This window comes from Manis pentadactyla, chromosome 8, assembly GCF_030020395.1.
Source record: "Manis pentadactyla isolate mManPen7 chromosome 8, mManPen7.hap1, whole genome shotgun sequence".
Classification (NCBI taxonomy): Eukaryota; Metazoa; Chordata; class Mammalia; order Pholidota; family Manidae; genus Manis; species Manis pentadactyla.
This window is the reverse complement of record NC_080026.1, coordinates 7852665-7870167: the sequence shown is the minus strand read 5'-3', so window position 1 is coordinate 7870167 and position 17503 is coordinate 7852665. Positions and strand designations below refer to the sequence as shown.

The window sequence follows — 17503 nt, the reverse complement described above, 5'->3', positions numbered from 1 at the left end:
CATGTGCCATGAAATTCTTCTTTGGGATTTTTTTAACCATTGAAAAATATAAACACCATTCCTAGCTTGCAGGGACATAAACAACCTGGCAGTGAACTGCATCTGGCCCAGGGTCATGGTTTGCTGATCTTGATTTAGATGCCAGTCCTGTATGTGACGGGATGTAGAGGGACTAGTTTTCATTTGCCTTGTTCCATTTTCATTTTTATTTCTGTTAACTTAATCATATTCTATTTACTAGTATGACTTCATCTTTGAATAGCCTTTTAGGAGACATGAAAACCATGGATGTAATTCACATAACATCACTATGAAAATGACAGAATAAAGTAGAACACTTCCCATTAAGAGAAATATTGTGAAAAATATAAATATCAGTAGGGAAATTAAAGCAGTATTTTATTATTTTCTGTTTTTCCCTGTGTTAAAAATGCAGTTAGCATTTTAAATCTAATTTATTCTAAAACTATAAAATAACCGATTGTATCATCATACAACAATTTTCTCTGGAGCATTTTAAATGTGTGAACATCTGATTACATACCACCAGGTTTCCAATGACCATGACCATCATGTAAACAATAAGGCACATGGCTTGACCGGCGACCTCCATGCAGTCCCACATGGTCTCTATCCACTCCCCGCACAGCACGCGGAACACGATCAGGAACGAGTGGAAGAAGTCATGCATGTGCCAGCGCGGGAGTGTACAGTCGTCACTGATCTTGCAGACGCATTCTTTGTAGCTCTTCCCGAAGAGCTGCATGCCGACCACGGCGAAGATGAAGACGATGATGGCCAGCACCAAGGTGAGGTTGCCCAGGGCCCCCACCGAGTTGCCGATGATCTTTATCAGCATGTTCAGGGTGGGCCAGGATTTTGCCAACTTGAAAACTCGGAGCTAAAAGTAAACAGAAAGTTTAATATGAGTTACTATGAACAATTTTCAATGTTTCCAATCTTGAATTTTGTTCCAAATTTGAAGTTCTAAAATATTGTCATTTTTACCTAGCTAATATCAATGAGTTCTGTTTTTCACTTTCATCTATTTTCACTATTCCTGTTATTCTGTTATACGTGGCACAATAGAATTACAACACGTATGTTAAAGAAAATGTGTAACTTTAGTTCAGGATTGCTACAGAAGCCTCTTACCATGTTTTTAGATATTATCACCTTCAGATTGACACTTTATCTTTACTTCAATTTTCTGGTATTTTTATAAACATTTTCACGCTGACATAAGGATGAAGCCCAACATGTTAGAAAAAATGCTTTATAAAGTCTTTACTTTTTTGTAATTTTGGTATCAGATAACAATTGTTTTGGTGACAACAATTTGATCTTTAGTTATCAAACCCACAAAGTAATGAACATATTATAATGGTTGAAATTCTATAAACTATAAGCATCTCACTGTGAAATAAATTATTCCCCTACTGGGTAAAGAAACACTTTAGTTACCCACTTCTTCTGTCCTAGAGTATACAATATGTCTTCAAGATCCTAAAATTAAAATACTCATGTCATTTTCAGCTTCTTAAGTACTGTTGATATTGAACCAACTTTTACTAGATATTTACCTACTCCTGTCTTTTGATTCAAACCTCCTAAAGATTTGAATAATAATAATGCAAAGCCAAAGAAACACCCTTTTACATATGGAATATATATTTGGTAAGATTGTACTATATTTACCAGTCTGAATGATCGCAGAACTGACAATCCTTCCACATCTGCTAGAAAAAGCTCCACTAAACTTAAAGTCACAATAAGGCTGTCAAAAATATTCCATCCTACTTGAAAATACTCATATGGATCCATGGCAATCAGTTTTAAAACCATTTCAGCTGCAAAGATCCCAGTGAAGACCTAAGTAAGAAATACAATGTTTTTTTTTTCATATTATTAGAAGATATGGAATCAACCTAATAATGATAATGACTATTTGTTTAGCATTTGCTGTACTTCAGACAATGTGTTAGATACTTTGCAAATGTATGTTACTATCTCATTTTATCCAATAAACTAGGTACATTATTCTGATAGCTCTAACACAAGCATTTAAGGGTTAAAAAGCTCTCACTCTCCTATTGGCTCTCATCATCTATAGCATTTTAAAAGTGTTTTAGAAGACCTCGCTTTAGCTATGTGTATTTTTTAAAATAAATACATTGGAAAATTTTTTGGAAAAAGAATAAAAAGTGCTTTAGAAGAGCATATCAAAATCCCAGATAAAAAAAATCTGTAACAATTAACAGTTACTCTTTGTAAAAGAAAATTTATGTCAATCAATAAATTATTCTGGAAGAAAGTAAAGAGAAAATGCATAGGTCACAGAAATTCTAATCCAGTCTTTTTTCCTGGTCTGACTACTCTTAGAGTAATAAAGAACATGTTGAGTCACTCTTTAAAGATTTATTGGTAGAAGAGGAAAATATATTTAATTGATACAGTAGCAGCTAAAGTAAGAGTTCTAGAGCTCTGAAACAGAAGTGCATCACAAAACATCATTAATTTATGACACTGGTGCCAAAGTACTCACTTAAAAAGACAACAGTGAAAGGGTTGTTTATGACTCATTTTGGGTGTGATTTGACTCAAAGAAACTGCCCTAAGAGGGTTCAAAGGGAAATGGTGAGGTCTCTAACAGTATGAGTCAGTTTTATAATAATGCAGTGTCAAAAAATGAGCAGGTTGCATCCAGATTTGGGACTGTGGCAATAGATAAGCAACACTGAATTATTTTTGTGTTCACAGCAACACAGTCAACTTGGAGAGAAGGTACTGATTTTCATGATCTGGACCTTTAGCAATTAGAAACTAGATGGTCACATCTCAAGGGAAGACAAATGCTAACTCAGAAAGCAAATGGGGTACAAACATCGTAACTAGGAATATTCATCAGCAATTTGGGAGAGACCAGCCCAGGAACCAACATTTGGCTTCAAAGATCAATTGGTTTGGGACCACAGCAAAAGTAAAATTATTTTATACAGACGTTCACAAAGACACCCATCAGAGTTATCATGGTTTATGAAGAGTCATAAGCTGAGGCCTTTTGGCCATGAAATATATGTCTGCCTGCTTCATGCTGATTGTCAGAAACTAGCACTGTTTGTTTGCCATAAGGCATCAGTTAAGCTAAAGTGTGGCCAGCACTGCACATTTACAAAATCACTCTGGCATCCATTTTTTTCAAGTAGGATCCTATATCTTCCTGAAGCCTGCGATCCCTTCTTGCTGCCCTTGTGTCTTCTGTGTCCAGATCAACCATTTTGGATTCTCAGTATTCTTAGTCTTAAGGCTTATTTGTGCTGAATGACTGAAAGCATGATGATGATGATGATAGTAAAAACAGGTTTCACCTGGCACAAGAACAGAGCCACAGACCAGTGGAACAGAATAGAGACTCCAGACATTAACCCAAACATATATGGTCAATTAACATACAATAAAGGAGCCATGGACATACAATGGGGAAAGGACAGTCTCTTCAACAGATGGTGCTGGCAAAACTGGACAGCTGCATGTAAGAGAATGAAACTGGATCACTGTCTAACCCCATACACAAAAGTAAATTCAAAATGGATCAAAGACCTGAATGTAAATCATGAAACCATAAAACTCTAAGAAAAAAACATAGGCAAAAATCTCTTGGACATAAATATGAGTGACTTCTTCATGAACATTATCTCCCCGGGGAAGGGAAACAAAAGCAAAAATGAACAAGTGGGACTACATCAAGCTGAAAAGCTTCTGTACAGCAAAGGACACCATCAAAAGAACAAAAAGGTACCCTACAGTATGGGAGAATATATTCATAAATGACAGATCCGATAAAGGGTTGACATCCAAAATATATAAAGAGCTCACGCACCTCAACAAACAAAAAGCAAATAATCCAATTAAAAAATGGGCAGAGGAGCTGAACAGACAGTTCTCCAAAGAAGAAATTCAGATGGCCAACAGACACATGAAAAGATGCTCCACATCACTAGTTATCAGAGAAATGCAAATTAAAACCACAATGAGGTATCACCTCACACCAGTAAGGATGGCTACCATCCAAAAGACAAACAAAAACAAATGTTGGTGAGGTTGTGGAGAAAGGGGAACCCTCCTACACTGCTGGTGGGAATGTAAATTAGTTCAACCACCATGGAAAGCAGTATGGGGGTTCCTCAAAAAGCTCAAAATAGAAATACTATTTGACCCAGGAATTCCACTTTTAGGAATTTACCCTAAGAATGCTGCAGCCCAGTTTGAAAAAGACAGATGCACCCCTATGGTCATCACAGCACTATTTACAATAGCCAAGAAATGGAAGCAACCTAAGTGTCCATCAGTAGATGAATGGATAAAGAAGATGTGGTACATATACACAATGGAATGTTATTCAGCCATAAGAAGAAAACAGATCCTACCATTTGCAACAACATGGATGGAGCTAGAGGGTATTATGCTCAGTGAAATAAGCCAGGTGGAGAAAGACAAGTATCAAGTGATTTCACTCATATGTGGAGTATAAGAACAAAGAAAAACTGAAGGAACAAAACAGCAGCAGAATCACAGAACCCAAGAATGGACTAACAGTTGCCAAAGGGAAAGGGACTGGGGAGGATGGGTAGGAAGGGAGGGATAAAGGTGGGGGAAAAAGAAAGGGGTCCTTACAATTAGCATGTATAATGTGTGTGTGGGTCACGGGGAGGGCTGTGCAACACAGAGAAGACAAGTAGTGATTCTATAACATCTTACTACGCTGATGGACAGTGACTGTAATGGGGTTTGTGGGGGGGACTTGATGAAGGGGGTACCCTAGCGAACAGAATGTTCTTCATTTAATTGTAGATTAATGGTAACAAAAAAAATAAAAAATAAAAAATAACCACAGGGTATACACAACAAGAAAAGAAAAGAAAAAAAAACACCAGGGTTCATTTGTTGAGGACCTACTATATGTCAAGCTAAGTAGACAGGGTTTAATCCTTCTTACATATAATTAATGAAGCATAATTATCATTTTAATAAAATTATACATTATAATAAAATATATATTATAATAATATCACAAATAATGAATTACTTGTCTTATTTTGTAATTTAGACAAAATCAGATGGATATGCAACTAAAGATTATTAAAGATTATAGAGATTAACATATTTGACCAAGGTCATATAACCAGTAAGAAGCAAAATCAGGATTCAAACCCAGGACTTTGAGACTTCAAATGCTCAAACACTTCACCTATTATGTGAAAAGCAAATCATGCACAGTTTTTCTGAAAACATGTGCAGTATATACTCACAGGGAGGCTGCAATATAATTATAAAATGGGTAATAAAGTGTCAGATTTTCAAAATGTTGCTCCCAGAGACATGCTGACAGGAAAAAACAAAACAAAACACTACCGACTCCCAAGATGATGGCCCATTATGGAATTAGTATTGCTATTTGTAGACCTCAGCACAACTGCAAAATTATTTTAAAATTGTATCTTTAACTAGAAACTTGACTCTCTACAATGATTCTTGTTGTGAATTCTAGATATGCATAACTGCTTATTGCATATCCATCTGACTTCAAGGAATGACAATCAAACAGAGAAGCTATGGGTACATTTCACACTTTAAAAGACTCACCAAATTTCCCACAGTGAGTACATTTTTGAAGTCCTCAGTCATTGGGTGATGCTCCATAGCCATAAACAATGTGTTTAAAACTATACAGATGGTAATAGCCAGATCTACAAAAGGGTCCATTACAATAAAATAGATAATCTTTTTGAATTTTATCCAATATGGAGAGCAATTCCAGATTAAGAATGTGTGTGCAAATCTGTACCACCAAGGTGGACATTTTTGTCTGGACTCTTCAAGTTCTGGGAGAAAAATAAAAAAGGGAGAACATGAAGTCAATCTTTTGTCCATTTTATTAAACAGGTACAAAGCAGCAGTACACTTTAACATTAAAACAAGTCTTCTGGTTCAGACTTTGCACGTTAGCAGTATTATTTCTGTGAAAGTAACAGCATCTACACAGAAATCTTTTGTCACATGTTTGTTTACTAGAGTAAGCAGAAGGGAGAAGACAGTAAAATTAATGACTCAAAGCAGATATGGGCATCTCTCAGAGAAAATGGAACTATCATGTGATGGTGAACATGAGAACATGTTCTCTCAGTAGAAAAACGTGTATGTTCCACTAACATGCATACTTTCCCTGTGTCCTTAATCCTGTAATAACAAAAAAACAATTCTACTCTATCAAGGAAAAATTCTTTGTAGTTTGCAGGTGAAAACAATTCCAGAACCAAGAGATGAGCACTAATTTACAGAGTGCCTCATGCAACAGATACCTCAACCCATTAGCCCGTTTACTTCTCACTGTAAGTTTAGGAGGTGGGTGGGAACTTTGCTGGGCCCATCATGGGTGTGTATGGGGGTGAGGTGGTAGCCCATAAACAAGGTGGGCCCTGGGACATATTGTAGCGGGAAAGGTTAGGAGCAAGCATATTTTAAAAGTTGCCACTGTCAACTCATTTCTCAATGCATCTCAGGGTCTAAACACTACTGTTTATATAATTCTCTTTAAATGACTCTATCAAATGTCTTTTTATCAAAGTCCTAATAGATGTCATGCCACATAATACCATTTCACAATTTTATGGAATGTGCTCAGGGACAGCAATTTGTAGGCATCTGGAAATAAAGGCATTTTTGTCTTGAAAATTGGAGAGGTGATAAATTCAGAAAGACTAGCTAAAATTTTTTAAATTACATAGTGAGCCTATTTTCAAATGACATGATATTATACACAGAAAACCCTAAAAACTACACACAAAAAACTACTAGAACTAATAACTGGATTCAGCAAAGTTGTGGGATGCAAAATTAAGACACAGAAGGAGAAATCAGGAAAACAATTCTGCAATAATTGTACTAAAGGAATAAAAGACCTAGGATAAATATAAATAAATAAGGAGGTAGAAAACTTGCACTCTGAAAACTATAAGACACTCATGAGAGAAATTAAAGAAGACACAAATAAGTGGAAATCTATCTGGTGCTCACGGAGAGGAAGAATTAATATTTTGTCAAAATGGCCATCCAACAAAAAGCAATTTATAGATTCAATGCAATCCCTATCCAAATACCAACAGTATTTTTCAATGAACTAGAACAAATAGTTCTACATTTCTTATGGAAACACAAAAGACCCCAAAATAGCCCAAGCAATCCTAAGAGAGAACAAAACTGGGGGTATTACATTCTGTGACTTCACACTATACTGCAAAGCTACAGTAATCAAAACAGTATGGTACTATTTCAAGACCAGACCCTTAGATCAATGGAACAGAAAAGAGAGCTCAGATATAAACCCATGCATATATGGTCAGTTTATATATGATAAAGGAGCCATGAATATACAGTGGGGAAAAGACAGCATCTTCAATAACTGGTGTTGGGAAAACTGACAGCTATATGCAAGATAATGAAACTGGATTACTGTCTAACTCCATACACAAAAGTAAACTCAAAATAGATCAGAGACCTGAATGTAAGGCATGAAACCTTACTCTTAGAAGAAAAAACAGGCAAAAATCTCTGGAACATAAGTATAAGTAATATTTTTCTGGACACATCTTCTTGGGCAGGGAGACAAAATAAAAAATGAAAAAGTGGGAGTCGTACATCAAACGAAAAAGCTTCTATAGAGCAAAGCCTACCATCAACAGAACAACAAGACAGCCTGCAGTATGGGGGAATATATTCATAAACAATTTACCTAGTGAGGAGTTAACATCCAAAATATATAAAGAATTTATATGCCTCAAACCAAAAATCAAATTACCCAACAAAAAAATGGGTAGAGGACATGAACAGATATTTCTCCAAAGAAGAAATAAAAATGGCTAACAGGTATGTGAAAAGATGCTCCACATCACTAATCATCAGGGAAATGCTAGAATGGTCACTATCCAAAAGACAAAAATAACAAGTATAGGCCAAGATGTGGAGAACTGGGAACCCTCTTACATAGCTGATGGGAATGCAAACTGGTACAACTGCTGTGGAAAGCAGTGTGGAGGTCTTCAAGAAACTAAAAATAGAAATAAAATTTGGCCCAGTAATTCCACTTCTTGGATTTATGCAAAGAAAACAAAATCTCTGATTCAGGAAGATATTTGCACCCCTTTGTTTATTGCTGCATTATTTACAATAGCCAAGATATGGAAGCAACTTAAGAGTCCATCAATAGATGAATGGAGAAAGAAGATGTAGTTACATAAACACAATGGAACACTATTCAGCCATAAAAAGAAAAGAAATTCTGCCATTTGCAACAACATGGATGGATCTAGAGGGTATTATACTAAGTGAAATAAGACAGGTGGAGAAAAAACAAATACTATATGATTTCCCCTGTTTGTGGAATATAAAAACAAAGCAAAACAGAATGAAAAAAATAGCAGTAGACTCATAGACACTGAGAAGGGACTGGTGGTTACCACAAGGGACGGGCTGGGGTGGGTAAGTGAGGAGGGTGTGAAGGATACAGGAGCACAAAAATTTTCAATCATAATATAAGTTGGTCACAGGGATAGTAGTACAGCATGGAGAATATAGTCAATGATTCTGTAACATCTTTCTATGTTGACAGATAGCAACCACACTAGATTTGATAATATGAGGATTTAATAATAATGTGAGGATTTAATAACATGGGTAACTGCTGAACCACTGTGTTGTATATTTGAAACTAATATAAGATTGCATATCAACAATACTTCAGTGAAAAAAAGAGTAAAACATCAGACAAATCCCAACTGATAGAAAATACCTGAGCAGTACTCCTTAAAGTCAGGTCATCAAAAGAAAAAAGAAAGAAAGAAATTGTCATGGCCATCAAACACAAAGCCTGAGAAATTGCCCCAGCCAGGAGGAGCCTAGGGAAACAGGACAGCTAAATGTCACAGGATATCCTGCCTGGGATCCTGGGTCAGAAGATCCTTAGTAGAAAACTGAGGAAATCTGAGTAACATACGGACTTCAGTTTCAATATTGGTTAACTGATTGTCACAAAGGCACCATACTAATGTCAGATGTTAGTAATAAGGATTTGGGGTATATGGGAGATCTACATATTATCTTCATCTTTTTTTTCTCGATATTTTGTATAAATCTCTTCTAAACTTAAAGTTTACTAAAAAACAAACAAAAAGGTTACATAGTGAGAAAGTCATGCAGCTCTGGTTTAACCTGGCTTTTTTCATTTTTTTACCACTAAGCTATTTATCTTTGAAAAGTCGTACCACCCAATGCTTGCCTTTTTTTCTTTTTTATTGAACTATAGTGATATACAATATTATATTGGTTTCAGATGTACAGCCCAATGTTTGTCCTTAATTGCAAATAATTCTATCCATTTTTTTAGCACATAAAGACAACTGCATGAGTATCCATTCATTATCTTCACCATTGCTTACAACCATTTTATATTCTTTGAATTCCTCCTAAGAACTTGATGTACCTACTTAAGGCTGCCCAGAATTTACCTGAATTGTGTTTAAAAATTTGTATGGTAAAGAACATCTTCACATACCTTCCACAGTATTTGTTAATATGCTGACTCTACTCATGGCTCTTTGTCTGAGATTGGGATCATTCAACATATCCTCAGAAAAGAGGTAACAACTGGAATGTCTTTTCTTATGTATTTGATTGGTTGTACCCTAAAAGGAAAAAAGATGATTAATTAAAGTTTAAGAACAGATTTCTAACAAATTACAGGTATAAGATAAAATCCTGTTTAGGTACTTGTAGTGAAAAATTACAAGTAGACTCTAGGATGCTGGGTTCGACTCATAGCTCTGCTACTTACTGGGTGTGTAGCATAGGAGAGTTCCTTAACCTCTTTCTGCTTCATCCCTGATAAAGTGAAGATAGTCATAGTACTTGCCTCATTCCTGCCTTGAGGATTCATTCAGTGAATTAATACATAGGAAATAAAAAATAAAACAAATTCATTTTATTGCTTCTTCACTATCATCTATCTTTCTGGGTCCCCCAATTTATTCAGATAGTTTTACCATGTAAGAACCCTACATGGAAACAGCTAGGCAAGTGTTGTGATGAGTGACAAATGGGAAGATCCTTAGTATTCTCTGATAAATTTCTTTACTTATGATTTGTTGAGGTAACAGCATTACTAGAAGTAACGGTGATAAGGAGAATCTCATGCACTACTCCGAGTCTATGATGATAAATGACTCAGTTTGAAAGGGATGATTAAGACTGACGGGAACTGTACAAAAGGGAGAATGTAAGCTCCATCCAGAAGAGTGACCACTGTCCAGCTCTAAAGGGTTGTTGCCATGCAGGAACAGGAGCTCAGTATGCCTGGGAATACACACTTTCATGTGAAAAGGTCTTGTTTTTCAATCATGGCAATGAATTCAAAGCTAAAATACTCTGCTGGCTCAGTGCCAGTCAACAATATACACACACATGCTCACACACATATATATACATACAAACAACTATACAGCTCTACATTTACCACCTATCTACTTGTGTGCGGTATGTACATGTGTGTATATACACACCCAACACACACCATTTTATGAACATATATACATAGTTCTTGGGTTTTAAAACTGTATAGTTGTTTAGATATAGTTATATATGTATGTATATCAAACACACACACATAATGTGTGTATGTATGTACACATGTATGTATATACATTGACTTATACACACACACACACATATCTGCAGGTGGTTTTTTGTACAGGTCTCTATAACCAAGTTTTCTCTGACACAGTCTCCAATTTACTGACTTCCCAGAAGCAGATTTTTCTTTTTTTCCAAGTTAAACAAGAATAAGAAATTATTCTGCATGTAGACACATTTCGAGTGTCAAGGTCATATTTATCACATATTTTTTAAATCTAAACTGCACATCGAGCCACATAATTATATTGACTGCATTTCCATTGAATCTTTGAGTTTCTACTAATTCTTCTAGTTTTGTATTTTTAGTTTTAGGATTTATGGTGATAATGACTTTTCTGTGGTAAAATTAAAATCTCACATGAAAACATTTTTATTTGAAACTATGAAATAATCTCTGTATCTGATATAAATTACCTATTTTACAGATAATACATATGATTGAAAAGCAAAACACAGCAAAGATCTGATTTCATAGAAATTTCGCATGCTCGGTTGATAAGAAACAAATACCTTGACAGAAGGGCTGAAGCACAGAGGTCACATTACCTAAAAGCACATGCATTCATTCAAACCGAAATAGGTATGTGGCCATGGCTTTGATGGAACTTTATTCCCACTTAAGCTACTCTGTTTTCTGCAAATGTGAATATATGAATAAGTAGCATGAGTTCAAAGCTTGAAGGTTAGTCAAAGCCCTTGCTACTATTTAGAATGCAGTATAACATGATGACCTAAAGGGGTAACCTGGACACTCCAGAAACCAGGAAGATCCAATCTCATCAGACCCTTTTCTCTGACCACTCAGTGATGCCTGAAACTTGAAATTTTGTTTTGAAATGGTTGTTTTGTGTTTCTTTTCATGTGTATAGGTTTGCATTTATGTTTTTTAGATATTATATTTTTATTCATAGATTTAAACCAAAGAGGTTTTTTATTTTTAATGAAAAAACAGTGTTTCATTTATGTATGGGAAAAAATATATATTCTACATTATTTCCAAGCTACGTATTTCCTACCACACATCGGACAGAGAGCAAAGTGTGGTGGTTAAGAGCACACGCTCTGGACCAGAGGGCCTCCTTTTGAATGTCAGGACTGCCATGTACTAGCTCAGTGACCTGGCACAAGTACCTTAATTTCTCTGTGCCTCAGTTTCCCCCTTTGTAAAACAGGGATATGAGTCTATCACCTCACACGGCTGTTGTAAATACTAAATACATGATTTCTATTATTGTTACTATTATGAACTCAATAAGATCCCTTGCAACAAGGGGTGTGGTGTGTGTATGTGTGTGTGTGTATATACACATATATATAAAAAATAGTGACGAAAAAATAGCAGGGTGGCAAATTATCCAAATTTCTTACAGAAATGAGAACTATTATCAATCAATAAGGTCAGCATCATCAATGCATTTTCTGTGATGATACAAATTGTTTTTATAATAAATGATATAAATTTTTTATAAATTGTTTTCCAAAGGGACAATTTATAATCTTTAAGTATAATATCAATAGCTAAGTACCTTTCTCAAGAAGGGGTCTTAAACATCGTTGAATTAGATGCCTACAGCATGTAGTATGGGGATTATGTTAGGGAGTTAAGGGTGTGTTTCTACAGTGAAAGTATTGCAAAATGCAGAGCCATTCGCAGGACCAGAGGAGGCCCCCCGAGCAGAGAGGCTGACGGGGGCAGGAAGAGGGGCGAGCCATGCCTGAGCTATTTAAAATATCCTTACGCTGTCATCAGAGGTTGCCTTATCTATTATCACCTCTGGCAGGAGCTGTCCATTGGGGAGCATGAGGGACGAGGGTCCGTCCACCAGGGAGACCACGCCGTTGCAGTCCACGGCACTGTGCATCTTCCCGTTCACCAGCACTGGGGGCGACCTGCTGGCCTGGCTGACGTTACTGCTGCGCCGCTCCCGAGGCCTGTGGGGCACGAACAGTGAGCCCCGTCTGCTCTCGCCGTCTCCGAAAATGCTATGCTCGTCGTCCGCAAATTCAGTCTCAGATCCAATATCTCTCCCTCGACCTTTGAAACTAAAAAGACTCGTTCTGCTGCTGCGCCTCGGGGAAAACAAGGAGCCCCGGATGCTGAGTGGTGACTGCAGAAAAAATAAAAGGTGACACGTATCTGCTGAAGCACCTAAAAGACAGAAGTGTGCATAACTACCACTGAAGCCACTGATCTGAGGGCCAGTGGTCTGTACTGCTTGAAAAGAAACACTTAGAAACAAAGCAATTTAGCAAGAAAACAAATTCTTCCAGACATGAGATGGAAGGACTGGAATAAGTCATCCTTTCAGGACCAGGTAAATTATTTATGGCTGAACAGGTCTCTGCAGCTCTGGCCTAGATTGACCTCTCCTTCCCTTCTATACCACTCATTTTGCTCTAAGGAATATATCACTTAAAAGAATAATTTGGCACTGATATCTGTGATTTAGCTTTTCCCTAAATATGTAAACATATGTTGCTATGTCCCATCAATATCAATATGTCGGTCCCTGGGTTCCATAAGTGATTGAAACTTTCTTCAGGCCAAAGACCACACTATATGCTTCTTTGCAGTTCATTGCTTACAACTCTACCTTACATGCTGAAAGCTCAGCTCAGGTGTGAGACCTCTGAGAAAGACATTGTAATATCAGTGAGTTTAAAAGTCATGTAACATTAGAACTTGGAAAAGAAGTTGCCCAATACCAAAGAGAGGCAAAAGCCAGATTTATATGACTCTTGTCCAAGATCAACCGTGTCCCTAAACCAAGAGGAATGCACAGTCCTTGGAAGTATTTAATTCAATAAACGCTGATGACTGTGCGGAGGGCAAAGCAGCAGCATTGAGAGGCATGGGAAATAAATCTACCACTGTCTTGGACTTAAAACTAGCTTGGACCGCTCGTCCTATTTCTTTTTGTTGATATCGCATGTATTCAAGTTCTGTTTCTCAAATCAATTATGAAATCGTTAAAGGTGGGGACAGAGGAAAATCTGTGGGATGGCGGCACTTGAGCCCATGGGTGAAGAATGGATGGACTATGCCAGGAGGAAAACAAGGAAGAGAATCATCCTGCTTAGAGAAAATGATGTGTACTAGGTAACAAAGGTATGAAAGTACAGGGCATATAGGGAAAAGTGAACGATCGTGACGGGTTAAGCGTACACGAAGGTACAGAAAGGTAGGCAATGAGGCTGAAGCCGGGGCATGGCACGGCCAAGAAGTGGCTCTCATTCTGTAGTCAGTGCTTACACAACAGAGAGGTTTTGTTGAGCAGAGGGATGGCTTTGTTTTAGAAAGATGACGTGGAAGAGTTGTACAATGGAAACCAGGGAAATGCTAAGGAGAACAGAAGCAATGCATCATCTTAGAGGTTTGGGCAGACAGACCTGAAATATGAAGGTTTCAGTGGAAAAAGAAAGAAAGGGAAAGAGGATTCCACACAAGCATACATAACAGACTATGGACCAGATGTTAGTAGATGATGCAGTTGAGGGTAGAGGCTTTGAAGGTGTCTCAAATTTTCCAGCTTGGGTGACTGACATTCTAGTGATACCATTACCTACAGGAGGGAAGGAAAGTGGACAAACTAGTCTAAGAGTAGTTTTTAACCAATGAGGTATTACATAGACTAAATAAAACTATAAATGTGAATCTATGGTTTACAAAATTTCTTTTCTACAATAGCTCACATGAATATTTTGTTTTCAAAATTTATTTATGAGAGAAGATATGACAATTCTGAAACTATAACCTTGTTAAAAAAAGGTCATACTTACCTATATGTAAGACATGAAACCATAAAACTCTTAGAAGAAAAAATAGGCAAAAATCTCTGGAACATAAGCATAAGCAATTTTTTTCCTGGACACATCTCCTCGAGCAAGGGAAACAAAATAAAAAATGAACAAGCAGGACTACATCAAACCAAAAAGCTTCTATACAGCACAGGCCACTATCAATAGAACAAAAAGACAACCTGGAGTATGGAAGAATATATTTGTAAATTATTTATCAGGTAAGGGGTTAGCATCCAAAATATATAAAGAACTCATATGCCTCAACACAAAAAAGCAAATAACCAGATTTAAAAATGTGCAGAGGACCTTAACATACATTTTTCCCAAATAAGAAATACAGATGGCCAACAGGCATGTGAAAAGATGCTCCACATCACAAATCATCAGGAAAATGCAAACCAAAACCACAATCAAGTATTATTTCACACCAGACAGAATGGCCACTATCCAAATGACAAGAACTATCAAGTGTTGGTGAGCATGTGGAGAAAAGGGAACCTTCCTATACTGATGGTGGGAATGTAACAGTACAGCCACTTTGGAAAGCAGTATAGAGAGGTTTCTCAAAAAAAAAAACAAACCAGAAATACTATACAACCCAGTAATTTCACTTCTAGGAATTCACCCAAAGAAAACAAAATCTCTGATTCAGAAAGATAAATGCACCCCTATGTTTATTGCCACATTATTACAATAGCCAAGATATGGAAACAACCAACGTTCCCATCAATAGACAAATGGATAAAGAAGATGTGGTTCATATATACAATGGAATATTATTCAGCCATAAAAAAGAAAAAATCCTGCCATTTGCGACAACATGGATGCACCTAGAGGGTATTATGCTAAGTGAAATAAGCCAGGCGGAGAAAGACAAATACCATATAATTTCCCCTTTTTGTGGAATATAAAAACAAAACAAAATGAACAAAATAGCAGTAGACTCATAGACACTGAGAAGTGACTAGAGGACACCATGGGGCAGGGGCTGGGGTGGGTGGGTGGGGATGGGTATAAAAGGGCACAAAAATTTTCAATCATAATATAAACTGTTTACGGGTGTGGAGAATATAACCAGTGGCTCTGTAACGTTGACAGAATCCTATGCTGACAGATGGTAACTGCAGTATTTAATAATATGGGTAACTGCTGAACCACTGTGTTGTATACTTGAAACCAACATATGATTTTATATCAACTATACTACAATTAAAAATCTGGTCACATTTAAATGGGAAACTATGTACATATATGTTCTTTCCATAAATGCCCACCAATCAATAGGCTTTTACGTAAAAACACACCAATGAATTCACTCACTTTCCTCTCCTGAGGTCCCTTATCCCAGAATAAAACATTCTGCTCTATTATCCTATTTCTGGTGACCCTCATTTGATATTTCAATGGTACCTGATTAGGGGTAGACAGTCTCTTTTCACGTGCTCGCCTATGACCTTCAACACCAAGGTGAAAACTTTTTCTCCTGATACTCTCCTCTGACTCTGATTTGGACAATTTCTCATCATCTCCCTTTTCTTCCCCACTAGAGAGCTTCTTTTGGTTCTTTTTTTTCCTTCTGTTTCTTCTTTCTTTAGCACTTTTGGAGCTCAGTCTGGATGTTTCAGAAGAACTTTCGGAGATGCCCATAATTCTGCTTCTCCCGATACTTGCATATTCAGCTGCTGCCAACGCTATTACCTGTTGGATCAAGGGGTCACACAGAGTGAGTCATTCTCAAAGTCTGAGACGCCCTACTGTGGGGTACCTCTCTAGCATGAATTTAATTACACTGTGTATATAATCATGTCCCTTCTACATGAAGTAATGTTTTCTTTGCACTATGACCAGAGAGCTTACAAAGCATATATTTATTATAATTATATATTATAATAAATATATAATTATAAATCCAATTATATAATTATGTAATCATAATAAATCCTAATGGTAATTTGGAATTAAACTATTACATTCATAGTAAGGTAATTTTAAATAGTATATATGAAAGTTTTACTAGGTAATTCTGGAACACAAAACTCACATAAGCTATGTAATTGATAATTTATATTTCTTGTTAAGGTAATTAACTCAATATTACCAATAGAATAAGGCACTCAGTTTAGTGAAGATTCACTTGTCTGAAAAATAAAAACAAATTATTACAAAACAAATCTCAAGAAACTGAAAGGGATTTCTGTGGAGTTCTCTAGGAAATTCCTGGGAATGTAATACCCTTATAAAAGTATTTCCTTTATTAAAATAAAGCAATCATTGTAAAGATTTGGAAAATAAAGATATTGTGAAAAAATAAATAAAAATCTCTCATAATCTACATCCCAGAAATAACTTAAGACTAGTATTTCTACCTGTCTTTATATACACAATTTTAAGTTAATTTGTATCTTGTGCTCAATTTTGTAACCTACTATTTAATATATTGTTAAATTAACAGCTTTTCCTGTCATTATAATATTCTTAAAACACATACTTTTGTGACTGAATAATACTCCAGGATATGAAAATATCATAATCCTTTGAACCATTTACCTAATTTTTGAAAATTAAATGCTTTCTAAATTTTAATATTATTAAAATACTGTACGGAAATCTTTCTGTGTCACAGTTTACTACCGCCCCCCAACATGTTAGATTCCTTAAGAGATTTAACTAGGTCAAACTATTAAACAAGTTTTAAGACTCACTTTATATTTGAAATTCTGGTTCTCTTAGTACAAACCTTCTCCAACATTCCAATGGAGCATCCCTTTGGAGACGGGAGTTAAGGAGGAGCCCTCAAGAATTTGCTGATTAGCCTAAAGTTGCCACCACCATAAAGCATGATTTTTTAAACATCTCACGTTTTATCTTAAAAATCCTTGCAACATTAACCAAAACTGATGCACATTTTGCTTTACGCCCCATAGAGTATCTGTTAACTTTAAAATAATTTTCCCTAAAC

The 17503-nt window shown here is 36.3% G+C and overlaps 1 protein-coding gene and 1 long non-coding RNA gene across 2 annotated transcripts in view; one reads left to right on the top strand and one right to left on the bottom strand.

Annotated features, from left to right (window-relative positions):
* Positions 1 to 625, top strand: part of LOC118911840 (uncharacterized) — a 96359-nt gene extending 95734 nt beyond the window's left edge. The window contains exon 4 of the long non-coding RNA XR_005024618.2: positions 551 to 625. This is a non-coding gene — a long non-coding RNA (uncharacterized LOC118911840). The remainder of the gene's footprint in view (positions 1 to 550) is intronic.
* SCN9A (sodium voltage-gated channel alpha subunit 9) overlaps positions 1 to 17503 on the bottom strand; it is a 148534-nt gene that overhangs the window by 55421 nt on the left and 75610 nt on the right. Inside the window, exons 11-16 of the mRNA XM_036884378.2 lie at positions 15955 to 16242; positions 12483 to 12851; positions 9608 to 9737; positions 5644 to 5882; positions 1699 to 1872; positions 545 to 901 (exon numbers count right to left, since the gene is read on the bottom strand). Of these exons, the coding sequence (XP_036740273.2) occupies positions 545 to 901; positions 1699 to 1872; positions 5644 to 5882; positions 9608 to 9737; positions 12483 to 12851; positions 15955 to 16242 (1557 nt within the window). The remainder of the gene's footprint in view (positions 1 to 544; positions 902 to 1698; positions 1873 to 5643; positions 5883 to 9607; positions 9738 to 12482; positions 12852 to 15954; positions 16243 to 17503) is intronic.